This window comes from Frieseomelitta varia, unplaced genomic scaffold, assembly GCF_011392965.1.
Source record: "Frieseomelitta varia isolate USP_RPSP 00005682 unplaced genomic scaffold, Fvar_1.2 scaffold_298, whole genome shotgun sequence".
NCBI lineage: Eukaryota > Metazoa > Arthropoda > Insecta > Hymenoptera > Apidae > Frieseomelitta > Frieseomelitta varia.
This window is the reverse complement of record NW_025110032.1, coordinates 455,819-474,189: the sequence shown is the minus strand read 5'-3', so window position 1 is coordinate 474,189 and position 18,371 is coordinate 455,819. Positions and strand designations below refer to the sequence as shown.

Genomic DNA, 18,371 nt, shown 5'->3' with positions numbered 1-18,371 from the left:
AGGATACAGGGAGCCGTGAATCCGTTACTCATCGAGCACTTGGATTTCCTAACTGTCGGTAGCTGGATGTTCACATCCTCCTCTCGAAGTTGCGAGAACACGCGCGTTGTCGATGCGCCTTCGAGCGAGAGATCGGCATATGTTGTTACACAGTTCGACACCCTGGCGCCTGCGGACAGGTCCGACCTATGCGAGACGGACAAAAGAGAGGCACACACGAGCAGAGAAAGAGAGAGAGAGAGAGAGAGAGAGAGAGAGAGAGAGAGAGAGAGAAAGTATCGTGGAGTACGTTTGCGGTTTACCGCGTAGCATTCAACGTCGCGTCGGACGGTTGGCCGTCGCGGACGCTGGGAAATATACTGAAGGATAAAGTCTCTGGAGTAAGAGGAAGAGGCTCGACAATGGCCTTAATGCGACTGAATGATGATACGTAACAAACCTTATTCAACAAAAAGTTTCGGTCGGCAAATTGAATCCAGAGGGCTTGGACTCTCTCTCTCTCTCTCTCTCTCTCTCTCTCTCTCTCCCTCTCAGTATGCGCGCTCGCGTTCTCGTTTCACTCCGAAAGGAGGTGTGGAATAAGATCACGGCGCGACTCGTTGATCGTGTGCGTGCAGCGGGGACTGAGTGGCGATGGTCGAGCCACGAACGTGCGCGCGCGAGAAAGAGAGAGAGAGAGAGAGAGAGAGAGAGAGAGAGAGAGAGAGAGAGAGAGAGAGAGAGAGAGAAACGGGCGGGAGAGCGAAGGAGAGCCGCGATCTTTCGGATGGTTCGGGCGAAGCGCAGCGGAAGGGATGGAAGGGCGGTCTGCGCACGCGCGACTCGCGGCGGAACAGCTTCGCGCGGCGACGCTCAGTCTCGTCTGTCGCAATCCAGTGCAGATATACGTGCAATTACCCTGTCAACAGTGCTTAAAATCTCTTCTCTGGTGCTCGTGGCGTTGCTCCGCGCACGGTGATCGATAACCGATCGATCGATCGATCGATCCTCTTTCGTATAGTCGCGCGTTGGCGTTCACGCTGCACGCGCGAACGCCGCTACTGCGTTCTCGCGCGTCTCGCGGGCCACGTGAAAAGGAAAAATTAAACGTCGAATCGCGCCGTCCTGGCGGTTCGCCGCGATTCGAATTGCCGCTGTCGCCACCGCCGCCGCGATTCTCCGCCAGTGTAGCCTCGCGATCAGTCGGCACAGCACGCCGCGCACGGTGAGTTTGACGTCTCGACGTTCACGGAGATAACCGGTGTGGTGAGACCACGGTTCCGTACCGGGGATAACGGGGGGGTGGCGTGTTCAACGCCCGCTCCGAGTACCATGACTATCTCGTGAGACTGGTGTAAATCAGTTCTCGGTTGCACGCTGCCAGAGAGATCCTCCATGCTTTCCTCCACGCTTTCGTAACTCCGACGCGAGGAAAAAAAAAAGGGGAAACGCAAACACGGTTCGCGAGTGGTGTGCGTCCGAAAATTGTGCGAACGAAAGGGAGAAAGACCAGTGAGAGAAACTCGAGGGAGAGAAACGCGGATTCGAGATGACTCGCCACCTGTGGCTAAGAGCGGCACTCGCTTTCCTCGTGATGTCAGGTAAGCTGTCGCGTTTTACACGACGAATTTGGACGAGCCAAAGCCCGGAAGACGGGACATGTGCGGAACATGTACGTGAATCGCGATGCGCGTGTGAATGTGAGTTGACGCGTGGGACGCGAGTAATGTGACAAAACGACAAGGATCGCTGGTTCTCCCGCTCGCGTGGAGTCAGAAACGTACGAAACATCGTCGTGTACGTTACACACGGCGTGTCGTTACCTTTTTGTTTCATGGCGCGTTGTCCGGCGTTTTTCGCCGACGCGAGTCAGGGAACAGCGAGTCGTTTCTCGCGTAACCATCGGCCAGCTGGTGACTTCTCCAACGGAGCGAAAGTAGGGGAATAAAGTAACAGAGAATATATGTCCCGTGACGGCTGTTTGCCTGTGCTGCTGCCGCGGGAATCCTTTTTTCATCGTTACGCCAGAAGCGCGAGACGAGCGGACAAAAGGAAGCATGTACGCTGGTCCAGGCAGAGCAAAGAAATGCTCTTTCCTTTTAAAATCGGGGCGTGCAAAGGAGTCGAGAGGCGACTCTTTCGTTCTTGTCCCGATTGATTCACTGAAACTGCTCTCCAAGGGAGCACGCATTTCCCATCGAGGCACACGCACAGGTGTCGGAGAGGCGAAATTTCGAAGAGAGTAGATCTACGCGTCGATTCATTTGCATCGAAGGACAGAGAGTGCCGGAGAGTATATACTCCGGTGGCCTCGTTCCCGTGAGAATCGTGCGACGAGACGAGACCAGAAGAGACACCAAGTCACACTGGTTGACGAACTTTGTCGCGGTGATACGCGAGTGGAGTCTACCGTGTTCTACGCCTTTTGCCTCGGACGAGATGCTTTCGTTCGTAGAAACCGCGTGTACGTCGTACAGCCGGAATTACTGTTTAAACCCCGTAACGTGAAATTGCTCGATGATTTCGTACGAACGGCCAGCAACGGCCGAGTAACGACCTCGAAATTGACAAAGGAAATTCCGGTGCTTCGTACAATCAGAGTTCTTTGGAAATGCAAATCGATTTCATTTCTCTTTGGGACGATTTCTACGCGTAACGGTGCTCTTTGTCTGGTGGCTCGATATTTCGATCCTCTGCTCTGTCTCTCATCCCCTCCCTTTTCTCTCTCTCTCTCTCTCTCTCTCTGTCTCTCTCTCTCTCTGTCTCTTTCGGTTTCTCGAGAACGAAATATCCTATCTGGTAGACACAAACCCTAACGAGTCTCCCTGTAATTAAGAAGCTATTATTGCGTCGGCATTTATCGCATCTTCTCTATCGACGTTCGACGAACGATCCCTCCCAGGGAACCACGCGCTCATTTGGGGTGTTGGCTCGTTTGCCTTTGGGCGGAAATTCAAATCGCCGGCGAAGACTTTAGACTGGTGGTGTGGCAATTCCCTTTTCGTTGTGTCTCTTTCTCTCCCTTTCTCTTCTTCTTCTTCTTCTTCTTCTTCTTCTTCTTCTTCTCTCTGTTTCTCTCGATCTCTAGCTTGATTACACTTACGAAACTCCGTCGTCGTCGTCGTCGTTGTCGTCGTCGTCCTCGTCGCTGTGTAAACTCATTTGATTCCGTGTGCCGTGCTTTTTCCGACGATTTCCAACGCTCGCAGTCCTGCTTCCTTCTGGCAGGCAGCCTCGCCTCGTTCCATCGCGGCGAACGAGCTAAAGCTGGCTAGCTTTTCACGGTACGGATACTCGAGGATATAGGAGGAGAATTCACGCTTAGCCTTGTACATTGTTAAGACCGGATACTTGACTAAGCTGCGCCAAGAGAAAGAGAAAGAGACAGAGAGTCACTTTTGACTGCCTCGGTCGAGTGTAATCTCTGTGGTTGACTTGTGCACCGAGCGAGAGCAACGATTTACGACACATTAACGGGCCGCGGCTCCTACTTCTCTCTCTCTCTCTCTCTCTCTCTCTCTCTCTCTCTCTCTCTCTCTCGCGACGCAAACTTTACAGAGAGACTTAACTGAAGCGAGCGTGCACCGAGGGCACCGTGGCAACCCTCTTTACCGTCCGACGATCCTTGAAACTCCTCGACGCCGTGTATTAGCAAAGCGAGCCCCGCTATCAGCTTCGGTAATAATCGGGGCTCCGAACGACACGCGTTAATCCCGAGATCGAGAAACCTCAAACTGCTCGTCGACGGTTTATCGTTGTGATGGATGAGTTTACTCCGGTTAAGAAGCCAGAATCGTAAGTGGCGGAGTGTATACGCTCGGGCGTGTGCTGGCAACAAACTTTGCTGCTGATAGCCGGAGGAGTGAGACCGCCCTGTCAGAATTACGTACACTCCGGTCTCATTCGATTAATTACCGTTGCGGTAATTCTAGGATTCAAGTCTCTCTTTTCTCCATCGACAATGACGAGGCGTGAGATTTAGAAAATGTTCGTCACTCTTCCCGCATTGTGAATCGTAGAAAATTTCGTTCGTAACGCCAGCTCAACTCCAACCCAATTGAGAATTATCCGATCTACGATCGGATTGTTCGAATTGCTCGCGTGAAAGAACGTTTGAAGGTATATTGATTGAATCGGCAATAACAGTTCGTGAAATTATGTGTGTATTCGTTATGCTGCGCGATAACGAACGATAAATGGCAAAAGAAACACGTTTGTCACCGGTATGTCTGTGTATGTAAAATTAATCGGAATGATTCTCCGTGTTAACGTTGAACTCTGCAGCAGCGATTCGTGCAAAAATTCGCGAGAAAACATTCGCTATTCATTTTTTCACGTGAAACTACGCGATATTGCATTGTTACGGTATTGACGTTGTTGTTCGAGCTGGCGTGTAATATTTCGCGAGGATTAGAAGTATTTTCACCTTCGGTGGAACGAAACGACTAAATTTTGATCAGAAAAATATGTTTTTCATTTATAGCCGTGAATTACGATCCCGTAAATTACGCAGCTTTTCACGTCACGTGTTGCGTGTTGCTCGTTCAACGGGCAATTGTTTAAACGCGAACATGCGCAAAAATGGTGTACCGTGTACTTCTTTGATGTTTCTAATTTATTTACCGCTGTTGTTTCGCTATTGTTGCGCAGGCGAATTTCTGGAGATCGTTCCTTGTGTATAAGTAATTTACTTTTATAATTATCGTGCCGTCAATTACGTTCGATTGTTCTTTGCATGGTGGCGTGCCGAAGAAAGGATTTTCAGTTTGAATAAATGTAAATGACGTCTCGACGAAGTAATAGCCCCTGGCTTTTTTTCACCTTGTCGGATATAAAGCCACGTGGAAAGGGGCAAATAGTAAGTCCACGTTTCTTCGTGTCATTAATAATCGGTTCTCCAACCGATTCAACAAACATTTTTTAAACCTTCGTTAAAATTACGAACACACAGGCTCGTCCACGTACATTTGAAAACTGTTCGATCTCGCGCGAAAGTCAGAACTATAGTTTTCTCAGCTTACGGCGTACAAATTATTCTGCTAATCGATTCTTTATCAATTCACGCCCGATGAGACTCGGGATGAATAATTGATTTTTTTCAATCGTCACATTCGAGCGAAGCAGTTTCGTGCCACGCGTGTGATGTATCGCGTTTGGAAAGCAGCAGTGATTGATTATGAAATGTACGAAACACTTCGGAATTTCGATATTTACAGCAAACGTATGCTTATTAAAAATTAATATACGATGTGAACGATGTAACGAGCGTTTGAGATTTATTATTTTATAGATAGATACTGGACCGTTTGAAACACCTTAAATTCCATTAACTTTTACGTACGTTTCCAAGCTTCGTTTCCGAACGTTTCCAACGATCGATCAAACACGACTCTCGTAATACTGCCACTGTGAAATTTAAAAATGTACACGAACGGTTTATTTAGAAGAGAAAGAAGCCATTGGAAGATTAATTCACCACCGAATCTAGCGAACATCGAGGCTAAATCGCTGAGAAACCTTTCGCGCAAAGGGTACAAGAAAAAGGAATCCTCCTCTCCTGTGATCTTTCCTCGTGTAGTTTGTTCGCGAGGGACTCTTTCACCGAGGAAATAACGAGGACGATCGACAAAAAACCAAGGCGAGGAAAAGCGCGGTTGCGTGAATGTAACTACGTGCGATGGAGGTTCTCGCGATACGGTGGTTTGTTACGGTGGTCGCCACGAACGCCCGCGCCGCGCCGTGGAGACGCGCATTTACGCCGCAATGGAAATCCAAGAAAGCCGCTGGGCTTCATTCAAAGCTCTCCTGTTTTTCTTTTTTTTTTCTTCTTCTTCTTCTTCTTCTTCTTTCGTTGCCCTGAAGAAGTCCGCGAACCGTGAGATGCATTCAGCGTATCCCGCGGGGACTTTCCCTGGCTAATGCGAGATGAAATTACAGCCCCCCGGGGTTCCGGTCGACAGTCACGCCGTCTACTCGAAAGACACTGGCCTAGCTCCTTCCACTGACTCACTCAGTCAGCTTCTCTTTCAATTCTCTCTTTCTCTCTCTCTCTCTCTCCAACTCTTTGCTTCCTTGGTCCTCCTCCTGGTCCTTTCCAATGCTCGTACACAAGACAAGAGGCATTCGTTTCAACTCGTTTTGGTCGCTGCCCTTGCAAAAAGCTCGCCCTTAATCCTCGACGGCTGCTGGCCTTCGCCGTCGCACGGAGTTTCAAACAGGAGTGTTCTGGTTATTCAGGGAGAATATTCTCCCAGCCTTAACGAGATAACTTGTACCATTACGATCAAGGATTGACGGTGCGCGATACCATGCTCGATCGCGCTTCTTTCTCTCGAGATGCGGTGAATCCGCATTCACCAGCATCCTGCCATCTGCCACTGTCGCCAGTTCAGAGAGCACTATGAAGCAGGATTATTCGAATAAATGTGGAAGTTTTTAAATTATTTTTCTCCATTGTAGAGAGGTATTATTAATCATTGGTTCAATAATTTTGGCTTCAGTAATGAGGAAAAAAAATGAGGAAAATATGGATTATTACGAATTATATATATAATAAAATTTATATTTAATAAATTTTATGTAAATTTAATAATAATTAATTTATATGGAATAATATTTTTAAGAATTATACGTTTATGTCAGTTAGATATAAAATTAATTATTGCTATTTCTTCAATTTTTCATATAAGAATTATATTAATAAGAATATTATTGACAACAAAATTAAGATTATACTTATGGATTTATATTTATGTGTGACGAGCAATAATTTTTAAAATTTCCAAAAAAGAAGCGAAATAAAAATGCTAAAAAGGCAATTTTGCTGATACGTATCAGTTTTTGCACTGGACTGTCTCTTTCGAGGAGACTTATTTTACTTAAATCTAATCGGCCTAACGGATTCTCTTTTTATAATTTGCTGATATAATTATAATGAACGTATACATTTGTTGCTGCGCGATGCGATGTATGATAGTATAATATCCGAACAGGCGCCTAAAATGAAAGCTATATTAACGACGCAAGACAATAGAAATCCTGAGTCAATTGACGCTAAAAAATTCATTCAAACTAGGCTTCTTATTGCTTCTTACGAAAGTTTACAAAATGGTGGAGGATATTATTTTCCCAGATATTGAAACTCTTGAAATGTATCATTAACTCTTGCATGTTATGCAAGTTGCTTTAAATTTAAATGATATCACATAATCAACGAAATTTCGTGTTAAATTCTTCATTTGAATAATTATTTCCAATGCTACATCATTTTATTTACAAAGTGATACTTTGTAAATAAATTGCTGGTAGATGATGTAAGAAACGTTTGTCGAGTTGCTCGTTAACGAATTTCAAAAATGCTTTCCTCCAGTGAAAATTTAATAAAATAAGACTGGACAAAGTATGCGTAAAAGGGACGAAAAGTGAGGAGACAGACGACGACGAAAGAAAAGAGCGAGAAAAGAAACCTTAATCGAAAGGTAATAGCGAAAGGGTGACTCGGATGAGACGCTCAGGGCTTACCATCGAATCTTTATACGAACGTGCAAGGTAGTTCAGAGGTGGTTGGCGAAGCAATTAGATGGGCTAGCTATTCTTGCTGTGAATTACGACGTTCTATTAAGACGTTCTACTCGCTGTCCCTGAACGTAATTGTTTGGTTAACGTAAAAGTAAGTGGAAAGTTTTCCGAAAAGAGCAGTTGTGCATTATCGGTCGGATTTGCCCTCGTTTCTTCTCGTGTCTCGTTTTTCTTCCCGCGAATACAGCACGTACTTCGTTCATTAATCGAATTTACACCTATAGATATGTAATTGAAATTGCTGTATACTTGCAGAATGTACGCGAAATATACGTTAAATGTATATAGTAAACGCGTACGATTGAATCCTTATCTGGAAACGTGAAATTTATTTGAAATTTCTATATTCCAATATAAATGGAAAGTGATTTATAGCTGAGAACCGGCAACGTCAATTTGTGCGTGTGCGTGTACGTGCGTGTATTCGTGGATATTCGTAGATTAAATTATATTCAAGTTAATTGATATTGAATTTATGAATTGAGAATGCGCGTACGTATTATGAAAAACGATCTAAAATTCTAGCACGACCCGATATAATTCCCTCTTTCAGTTTAAATGAAAGATACAAACCGAGGGATTCTCTGTAAATATTAATTTACGTCGATATTTCATACGCGAGTCAAATCTCGCGACGTCGTGCAATTCGTTGGAATGCGGCAATAATAACAATTTGTTTTCGCGTCGAGCACCCTCGCGTTTCATTAAAAATGTATTCATTATTTTTCTAAAGCGATCACTGTGTGTGCGTGGCCCGGTGACGTTTCATTTCGAGGAGATCGTCCACGGTGATGCATCAGGCGACCGAATGTTTAATTACAAATTTCATTTATTGCAAATTCCAATATTTTCGTTCTGTATTGTCGCTCTCGTATTGATTACGAAATGTTTGCGAGTAAATGTTTACTTAACGTGATATGATAAATGCGCGCCAGCGCGTCTATACATTTGCATTTAGCTTCAAATGTGTTGCGCGCGAAACTAAATTGTATTTCGCGCGGCATTGTCTCCTTAAAATTTATTTACCCGGCCGGATCAATGGCGAAGCGTGTCTCGCACTCTTTTGTCACTTCTTCGGTTCTTCTCGCACGAAATAAAATACGCGCGATACGTTAATGGGAAATTACTGAAAAGGATCGGCGATCCTTGCGGCCGGGAAACGCAAAACATTATATTACGTAATAATTCATCGAGTAGTACATTTTCAAGTTAGTACCGAACGATGTTTATGACGAACTCTACGACTCTCGCCACTTTGCGCGAGCCACTTTGCTGAACCTTGTACATCTATAATACAAAATAATCGCTGGACCGTGAATATTTATGCAATTTCATATTCTACGAGCATAACTACGGGAATGGAGCCGCGGCGTGCAGATTTGCCTCGCTCGCTGAATATTACAACGAGTGCTGCTTTACTTTGGATATTTAAGATGTATTTTTGCATATTTAAATCCTGCCCCGTAAATGCGTAAAGATCACGTTCACGTTCACGGTGTGCGCGATTTACGTTAAAATTTTCGCCCGACAAGGGCTGGCAAATTTATATTTATGTTTGCGTGTCGCGAGCGCGAAACGTCGGTGTCTGAAATAAATCTTTCAATGGCGTACCGGGGCAGCATCGTCGAACGTAAACTCGCTCCGTAAATACACCGAAGCCCGTTGATGCAAATAAACTGGCTGCTATCGCTGTTCAACACAGTTGTCAAAATTGCCCGTTGACGCTAATGAAGAAATTTATCGCGAGGTAATGCGCGTAACGGTGTTGGGCTTTTGATCTACGTTTTTAGAATACGGTGGTATGTATATTCCGGAACGAAAACGCGCGTGCGAACACGCGGCGGAACGCGAGCAAGTGGACGCAAGAGGGCCGTAAAGAGAAGACTCGTAGAAACGGAGAGAGGTAAAGGGACGATCGTGTAATTTTAGAATCGTCCGTGAAACGTAAAGAGACGACCAGCCGTGCGTCGAGGGTGAAGATGGTTTAATAATATACACGAATGTCCAACTGGCGCGAATGCGATAATAAACGATTTGACGTGTACGAGCGCGCGGCCGCGCGTTGATACGACACGACATTCTTAGCCAACAGTGAGAGATTATTATCATTAGACTGTGTTTCTTGAAGGAGGGGGATCGTAACGATCGTCTACGATCATCCTCTCTTCTGATTCTTCACCTTCACACCCGAAGGTGTGCCGTGTCATTAAGGTGCTCGGTGTTTCTCTTCGGATGGAAATAGAAATGGTAATTGAAGGGAGAGCGGAAAGATAATTTAAAGCTTTGAATATCCGTTCGATGAGTGTTGCACAATTTTTGTGAGTGCGTCTGCAGTTATTCTCGAAAGAGAATTCTGACGTGTTAATTCAAGACTGATTTTACACAGTGCTTCGGACAATCAGACATCGATTTTATTTATATCCCAAGTATAAATTGTTACACCTTCTAAGTTTTAACGCAGTTACGGTTCTTTTATTATTTAAGGTTCTTTTTGTGCTACTTGAAATGAGCGAAAGTTCTTAAGAAAAAAGTTATTAAATAGTCGAATTGATGTTCGTGACCGATTAATTTTCGTTTGACGAGAATGAGTCATTTTTATAATAGAATTGTACCTGGTATTTCCATGTATAATAATTTTTTGATAGGAAAACGTTTTTTAAATTTGCTTGGAAAGGTAGGTACAAGAAGAAGGCATTCTCATTTCATTCGTGTCAGAGACCAAACCATGCTGGAGAGCAGCCTGAGTCTGGTCACAAGTCGAAAAAAGTGAAATGCATTTGCGGTTTGCACGAGTGCTGACTGGCTTTTTTTAAAAGCCTTTCAACACGCTGCAATTAGATGCAGAAACGAATGAATCTAGTTGGTGTCGATCGCGTATCCAATCTTTCTAAACATGAACGATGATTTCAAAATTAACACAAAGTAACGAAATAATAACAGTTATGCATAAAGGGAATATACACGTATACGAGGAATAATTAGTTAATTTATCGGAATTGAATTCTAAATAGTTTCATTAATGGTATAATCGTTTTATCCGTGGAATATCCTATTTGCCTTGAAGTATTGTATTTCACTATTACAATATTTCAGTGCTATTAGCTGATTTAAGTCGCATTTGTTGCAGCGCGTTACAATATCTATATCGTTCTAATATCATATGGGAAACACAATATGTTTGTTATAATGCCTCGTTACATCATAACTATAGCTCACTACATCATCGAATCATCCACAAAATTTCTCTCTTCATTATTATAGAATTTGACATTCAACGAAATCCAATAATTAAATCTATTGTTGTTGAATACTTTATTAGGTGATTTTCAGATTATTTCCTGCTCGCCATTAACTTTTACTTTCAACGCAAATCTCTCATTTTCTAGTTCCATAATTTTCAAAAGCTACTTATATGGAAACTCAACTTCCTCGACATTACCGGTGCTAATTGAAAAGTTTTTCTTGTTATCCTTTTCTATACTCCATTACTCTTTCGTAAAGCTCTCAAACAAGCATTTAAAAAAATAATTTCCCAGCAAATTTAAAATATCTCTTTTCCTATTCCTCCCCGCATCTAGTTGGTGTCGATCAAAATACTTTTTTCAAACACTTACTTTTTTAAATATTCCAAAAAATGTTCTACTTCCTATGTTCTCTTCCATAGCAAGTTCCTTTATTTTACCATAAAAGAAGTTCTCTTAAAAAGATAATTTCCCAGCAAATTAAAAATATTCTTCTTATTCTCTCCTATTGGAAAACTTCAGATTCTTACTCTTTTTCAAATATTCGAAAAAATATTTCACGCTTTTCCCACGCTTTCTTTCATAGCAACCTTCATTTCCATCTCATCTCCAGCTTATATTTCACCACCAGAAAACTACCTACAACGAAATAGTCTTCCTGAAACAATTTATTTATATTCAAACGATTCTATTCCTCCCGTTGTTTATATTCTTCCTCCCATCCTCTCCAATCAGAACGCGTAACCTACATAGTTAAAACAGTTTTTGCCGCGCCATTCGATTTTTTTCTCCCGCTGCATCGTTTTAAAGCGAGCAGCCGAAAACCTGACTGGTTCCGGTACATATATTCATCAGAGCCGGTGGTGTTCGCTCTTTTTTTGTCGAAGACGTTCGTTCACCGTACAGCGAACGGTTTTTGGAACCGCGAAAGAGAGAATATATTTTAGCGGTGTCAGGAGCAACGGTCCACTGTTCGAGCGTGGCTGAATATTACCTCACTCTCGCGCAGCGTCTCGCCCGTATTATGAGCCCGCCTACATGCGTAATGGTTGTCTCGCTTGTAAAAATGCTCCCGTAAACGAAAACTTGGAGTCTGCGGTTTATTGGCCGAGCTCGTGACTCGTTCCAGCAAACGCGACCACCGCCGTCAGGCCATCCCGAACGTCAGAATAGTTCTCAACTGCGCGGCTCGCGGTGCCCGCGAAAGTACGACGCGATATTTTCGCGATATACGCCCCGCCCCACGCAGCTATAGTTCTTTTTATTGGGATACTTTAGCGAATTTCCCCTGGTTGAAACGCGCCGACGTGCACGTAATAGTCGATCAATTGAAAAATACAAATTACGGATGAAGTAAAGACCGACGAATTTTTTAAATTAGAAATTTTGTAAATGTAGTATATAATGCGATTCTAAATATTTAAGTCATTCTTTTTTTTTCGAACCAGAAGTTATTATTGCATTGTAAAATATTTCTTACTTTCTGCATTTTTGAGCGATTCTTTTTCCTCGAACCAGAAGTTATTATTGCATTGTAAAATATTTCTTACTTCCTGCATTTTAGTTTCTCTCACATAAAGAACAACTGACAGAAGTGTTATTACGTTTGGAAATTGTATTTTGAAATTCGCGATTATTTGTAATATTTTTCTATAATAAAGAGACACGCGAGAGCAAGATTGGATGTTTATCCTTTTTGAGATAACGAGTGGCTAATTGTGCATTGAAATAGTGAAATTTGAAATTCTGTGAAAAATGAGCGTTCGACAGTTTGGTTTCTGGGGAAACTCTGGATTTATAATTTTGCGTAATGACAGGATCTTAATACAAAATTGTATTGTTGCATGTGAAGGTGGTTGTTGAAATCAGTTCACCAACGAAATGTAAAAATTATTTTTTTTAGTTTTTTAATGGATTTAGTTATTCGAGTGAACGTAATGTTTCAAAAATCTCTAGAATATTTATTTTATTCTTCCATTCTTGTGATATTTGATACTATTGTATTGCTCGTTGTTCAGTTCATTTTTTCAGTCGCTTTTATAAAATACGAAAAAGATTACAGCCATTAAATCCATATTCATATTGATTCATGGAGAAATATAAAGCACGCAAACGGAAGTGCAATTGCATTAGAGACGTAACAGGTTTAATTAACTTCTGTATTAATCGTTACTACGTGTAATCAAACTAAAATACAACCACTGATTTAATCTCTTTGCCCTTTGTTCAATTTTAATTGAATTCAACTAACATAATTCAACGTGAAAACAATTTTCACCCTTATTAATCAATTCTTCTGTAATGAAAATCATCGTATACCGTTGAAATTAAATCCTTTCTTCTTACGGTCAATTAAAGTTTTATTGGAAATTAAAGTTTTTCAGGAATATTTCATTCTTGACGCGCGCGCGTGTGTATGTGCGTGTGAAATTCCGAATTAACCTTAGAACGTAGAAAGGAAAAGGCATTTCAAAATTTTTTCCAAGACAGTTGACAAGACTGACAAGGAGAAACGTTACGGGACACAGATGATCTGATTATTTCACTCACGCTTTACACGCGATCGCCTCGTCTCAGGAGAAGAGAAACTTTTTCATAATGTATGCACCTTCATTATTTCGTCGTCGCATAATGTAAAGGCGGCTTATGTTAGAATAGAAGCGCAAGATACATTATTTGATGGCGAATTATTTAAGGGAATGGAGACATTCGGAGTTTAAAGGAAGCGTTTCTTTCAAAGGAATGTTTCATGAGCGGATTTAAGAGAATGTTCTGCAGTAAAACGCGTTTCTTTGCACGAGATTCTTTTTCTTTTTCTTTTTCTTTTTTCTTTTTAAATTCTATATTTTACATATACTACATTCGTGTTTCAGTGTCATTTGCCATCATTTTCTGTCAAACATAGAGAAGAATATGTTTTTAAATCGAAAGTTGCAAGAAAAGTGTCTTGTCATTGTTGAAGAAATTAATCGATCGAAAAGCAGTCTTTTAGCGTCCAGTTTCCAAATTTTTCAAATGCGAAGTTTATTATGTATAGTATATTCTTAAAAGTATACTTTTCAAAAAAAAAGACGAAAAACCGAGTCGAGTAAAAGTTAACTTTTAGCCACCGATTTCCACATTTTTCAAATATCCATGTCCATAGAATTTCACGCATATATTCTTCGATCTGTATCCTCTAAAAAAAAAAAAAAAAAAAAAAAAAAAAACAATTTCTTCAAAGATTCACATTGTAGAATACCCTTTTAAATCGTTTTGAAGGAACGCACTCGCCCAATAGCGAGCATTCTCCTCCTCGGCCATGTATTATAACTGCGGGAGGAAATATCGCGGTTGTTGCGGTAAAACACGCTCTATTCGAGCGTTATCAAAATTCCATCCATCTCGTTCTTTCAGCATATCGGCCGCTCTCCCATGTTCACGTTGATCGGCGTCGGGGTACAATGGCGGTTACCGTTCCCACGTGTTTTTCGAGGAAACACGAGCTCGGGATGAGAAACCCTGCGCGCATAATTCGCGAGAGAATCCCGCGGGGCGGAGGGAGGCAAGCATTCGTGACGTTCGAACACCGGGAGGTTTTCTTGCCGTCTACGCGCGTTAATTAATCCCCTTTCAATTAGGAGCCACGCCCTTCTTGCTCCCGACAAAATCCCGAAGCGCGAAAGCTAATGTCTACAGGAGCACTTACCACTGTGGCAGCGAGTGTGAATTCGAAACGGGATCGTCTTGCACCGGCGACACCGTTTACTTAGTCTTCCTCTCTGTGATCGTAATAATCGGGGTTAGGAGATTTGATAGCGTGCGCCTCCCTTATCCCAGACGACGAGAAGTTTTCGGCGGCGGTGCGCGCTGGCTAGGAAGTTCCCTGCCAGAGAGACGTGGTGCACGTTCCATTGAGACGCGATACCATGAAGATGCGTTGCAATTATTTCCTTCCGGGTGTTTCGTTACTTGCAAATATATTGCATCTCCCGGGAAAGTTTATTGTCTATTTTTTTCGTTTCCTTTTTCTAATTAGTTCGTGCTTGGACACGAATTATAGAATTATAGATACATATATATAGGTAAATAGAGAATAAACGAGAGTATATAGGTAAATAGAGAATAAACGTGGCACAGTGAAAAATTAAAAAATTTTCTGGGTACATGCGCGCGATTCGTCATAACAGTAAAATATAAATTTTTGGTAAAATGTAATTACGAAAGAAGAATGCAAATATTTTCCGGAAAATATTTTTATTGGCGTGATATTGATAAATATATGCATATTTTATTGTCTATTTTTTTCTTCTAATTAGTTTGTGCTTGGATACGAATTATAGAATTATAGATACATATATAGGTAAATAGAGAATAAACGTGGCACAATGAAAAATTAAAAAATTTTCTGGGTACATGCGCGCGATTCGTCATAACAGTAAAATATAAATTTTTGGTAAAATGTAATTGCGAAAGAAGAATGCAAATATTTTCCGGAAAATATTTTTATTGGCGCGATATTGATAAATATATGCATATTTTATTGTCTATTTTTTTCTTCTAATTAGTCTGTGCTTGGATACGAATTATAGAATTATAGATACATGTATAGGTAAATAGACAATAAACGTGGCACAGTGAAAAATTAAAAAATTTTCTGGGTACATGTACTCGATTCGTCATAACAGTAAAATATAAATTTTTGGTAAAATATAATTACGAAGGAGACAAATATTTTCCTGAAAATATTTTTATTCGTGTGATATTGATAAATAAATGCATATTTATAAAAGAAATTAATCTGTCAATTGGTTTTTGATTAAATTCTTGTTAACGAAATTTTTTTTAAATTTTCAACTGGCTGAAATAGAACGTCGGGCGAAAGAGAATTTGTTTACGAAGAATTCTAATAAAATTTTAATAAAAGAATATTCTTATAGAATTATTTATATTTGTGGTGTAAACACATTTCCTTTGATATCAGTACGATTAATCTACATTCAAAATACCTGTCCGAGTAGAAAGTAATCGAGGAATGTAATCTTTTTCATGCATTTTTTATTATAACTTGTTGAACTTCTCGGTGGTTCAAAGCTTCAAAAGGACGTATAATTTTCTTACAAACTCATTTCTGAAGCTTCGATATACCAGTATTTACCCCATCGCGGAAGATTTGAAATATTTTCCTCGCGGAAGATGAAAGGAAACCGTTTCGTGGTAGATTATACGTAAGAATAATATTTAACCAGCACCAAGCCACTGGGAAATATACACTTTTGAAAAATCTTACATTTTTGTTTCTATGTACGTTCAGTTTCTCAGTGTACGAACACCTCGGGGAATCGATCAGTTTCAGAAAATAGATCAATACAGTTCTACAACGTTGTAATAGACAATGCACTTGTCAAGAACGTTGACAATTTCAACGTTAATTGAGAGTTGTCGTCGCCAAGCATATCACGAGTGACCTACTGGGACTTCATTCGACGATCATCGAACATATTGATATTATAGCCCTAACTCGATACCGTCAAGCCAACTTTCCCATGAGATTAATGCACGCTCAAGAGATTCCTCCATTTACTTGCAGCTGTACCAAATTCCTATGAAATACGTACGAGAGTCGTAGGAAAATTACGGAACTAGAGAACTGGGAACCTCAATCTCTTGTAATTCAATAATTTTATTCGTAAAAATTTGTACAATAAATACGCAAAATGATCTACAGTTAACATTTTACTGACAAATTATTTTAAACTATTTTCTTCAATAATTCAGAATTATGAATATCGCAAAATGATCTACAGACTTGACTACATCTTATTGCCTACTCTATTTACAATTACCCGTTTTACTAGATTTTATTGACAAATTGTTTTTCAACTATTATTTTATCAGAGAAACTGTTATTTCATTGATCGATTATTATTATTGTCATCACGTAAAAAATGCGAAATTTCTAGTTCCTACTTCTCATTCGAAAGATGCATTTGCATCACAATTCGCTGTCTGTTCGTCACTTTTATTCGAAACGAAGATTCTGCCGTTTTAATAACCGATATTAATTTTAACATTAAAAAAAAAAAAAATCACTGTCAAAAATACATAGAAATTTCGTTTCATTTCGACCACAATGCCGAGTATTTTAACCTGTTTCTAACCGCAAGGCGACAGGAGGAATTCCTCCTAACTCCGTTAATGCTATCGACGATTGCGAACGTTACACATAAATGGTTAACCAGACACTAAACGTATACGCAGAACGAGGCTAGTTATCGTTGTGTAAGAACGTCCGATGGAGAATTTAGCTAGAGGCAAACAAACTGTTTTGTTCTGCAACTTTCTAACAGACCAAAGAGCCGTATTAACCTGTCTTTAGTATTTCCAAGGGACAAATTTTCCAAGTTGCGTAACGACAACATCCAGACAATTATCAAGTCGTTAACAGAAGCAACTCACCGCGGTGAAACGAGTATTTTCTTTAATCCCAATGCTGAGTTTATGTTGCTTAACGGGCCATAGTCGATGTTTGCTTTACAAGCGTGTGGAGCGTAGTCTGCTCTTTTATCGGCCGCTTGGACGAATAGATCCAAACTCGTGTCGGTGACGAGAAAGGGAAGTCAATTACTATTGGAAGCCAAAAGGAGCCACGAGAGTTCTTAAAACAAATAATTACATCAATGGATACTGTGTGTAACAGGGGTCGTTTCGATGATTTTTAAGCCTATTTTTGTTTAACAATCTTATAGTATTTTATATCTAGTAATTCGTTCGTCAATTCCAGAAGAAATTCTTATTAATATACTTATTCTTTAATCATCTTCCGCAACGAATTAATTTGCTCCTCAGTCTTTTAAAATTAACTCATTCTTTTCATTCTTTTTCACTGCGCCATTTCATAAAACGAAACGTGTTTGATGTTAATAAAAACGGGAAGACACGAAGCTTCAAGTAATTCATAATCATCGAGGAGTTTGTTAATTTGAGATGTCGCAAAGTAAGATCTTTAAAGAGGTTCTTAATATAGTATGAACTATACCAAGGACGTCTGGCAGCAATTACGCAAGCCTCGGTTATAACGTACACCTCTTTCGGAGTGTCGAAGTATTTTACGGCTGATTCCAGCAGATGCGAATCACAGACATCAAAGCTTCCGTTTTCGATCCAATTTATCGCGCCTGATACTTGAGTAACGAGTATTTTACGTGCCAAATAAAAGAATCTGCAGATTCTTCTGGCAAATCATTCGAATTAATTTGTAGCAGGATTTAACGTTGCCAAAGTCGGAATAACCGTGAATCGTCACAGATGGCTGAATAATTGTAACTTCGATTGAGCAATTTACAAAGTATCTAACTGGAATTAACCAACTGCTAATTTAACAATTTAAGACGATACATCAATTCAACTCTACCCAAAATATGTTCTGTTCCAATTTATATACTGGATGTTTCGTAACTTGTGGGACCCACTTCGGGAGCTAATTGTACATCTAAAAATAATGGAAAAAAATCATATAAATATATGTCCTATCTGTCTTCGTTTATGAGATATAATGAATTTTATAAACAGAGCAAATTCTAGTAAGCTAGT

General features: G+C 40.7%; 1 protein-coding gene across 1 annotated transcript in view; it reads left to right on the top strand.

Annotated features, from left to right (window-relative positions):
- The first annotated feature begins 862 nt into the window (after positions 1–862).
- LOC122529602 overlaps positions 863–18,371 on the top strand; it is a 193,505-nt gene continuing 175,996 nt past the window's right edge. The window contains exon 1 of the mRNA XM_043655886.1: positions 863–1,580. Coding sequence (XP_043511821.1) covers positions 1,529–1,580 — 52 coding nt within the window. The 5' untranslated portion in view covers positions 863–1,528. The remainder of the gene's footprint in view (positions 1,581–18,371) is intronic.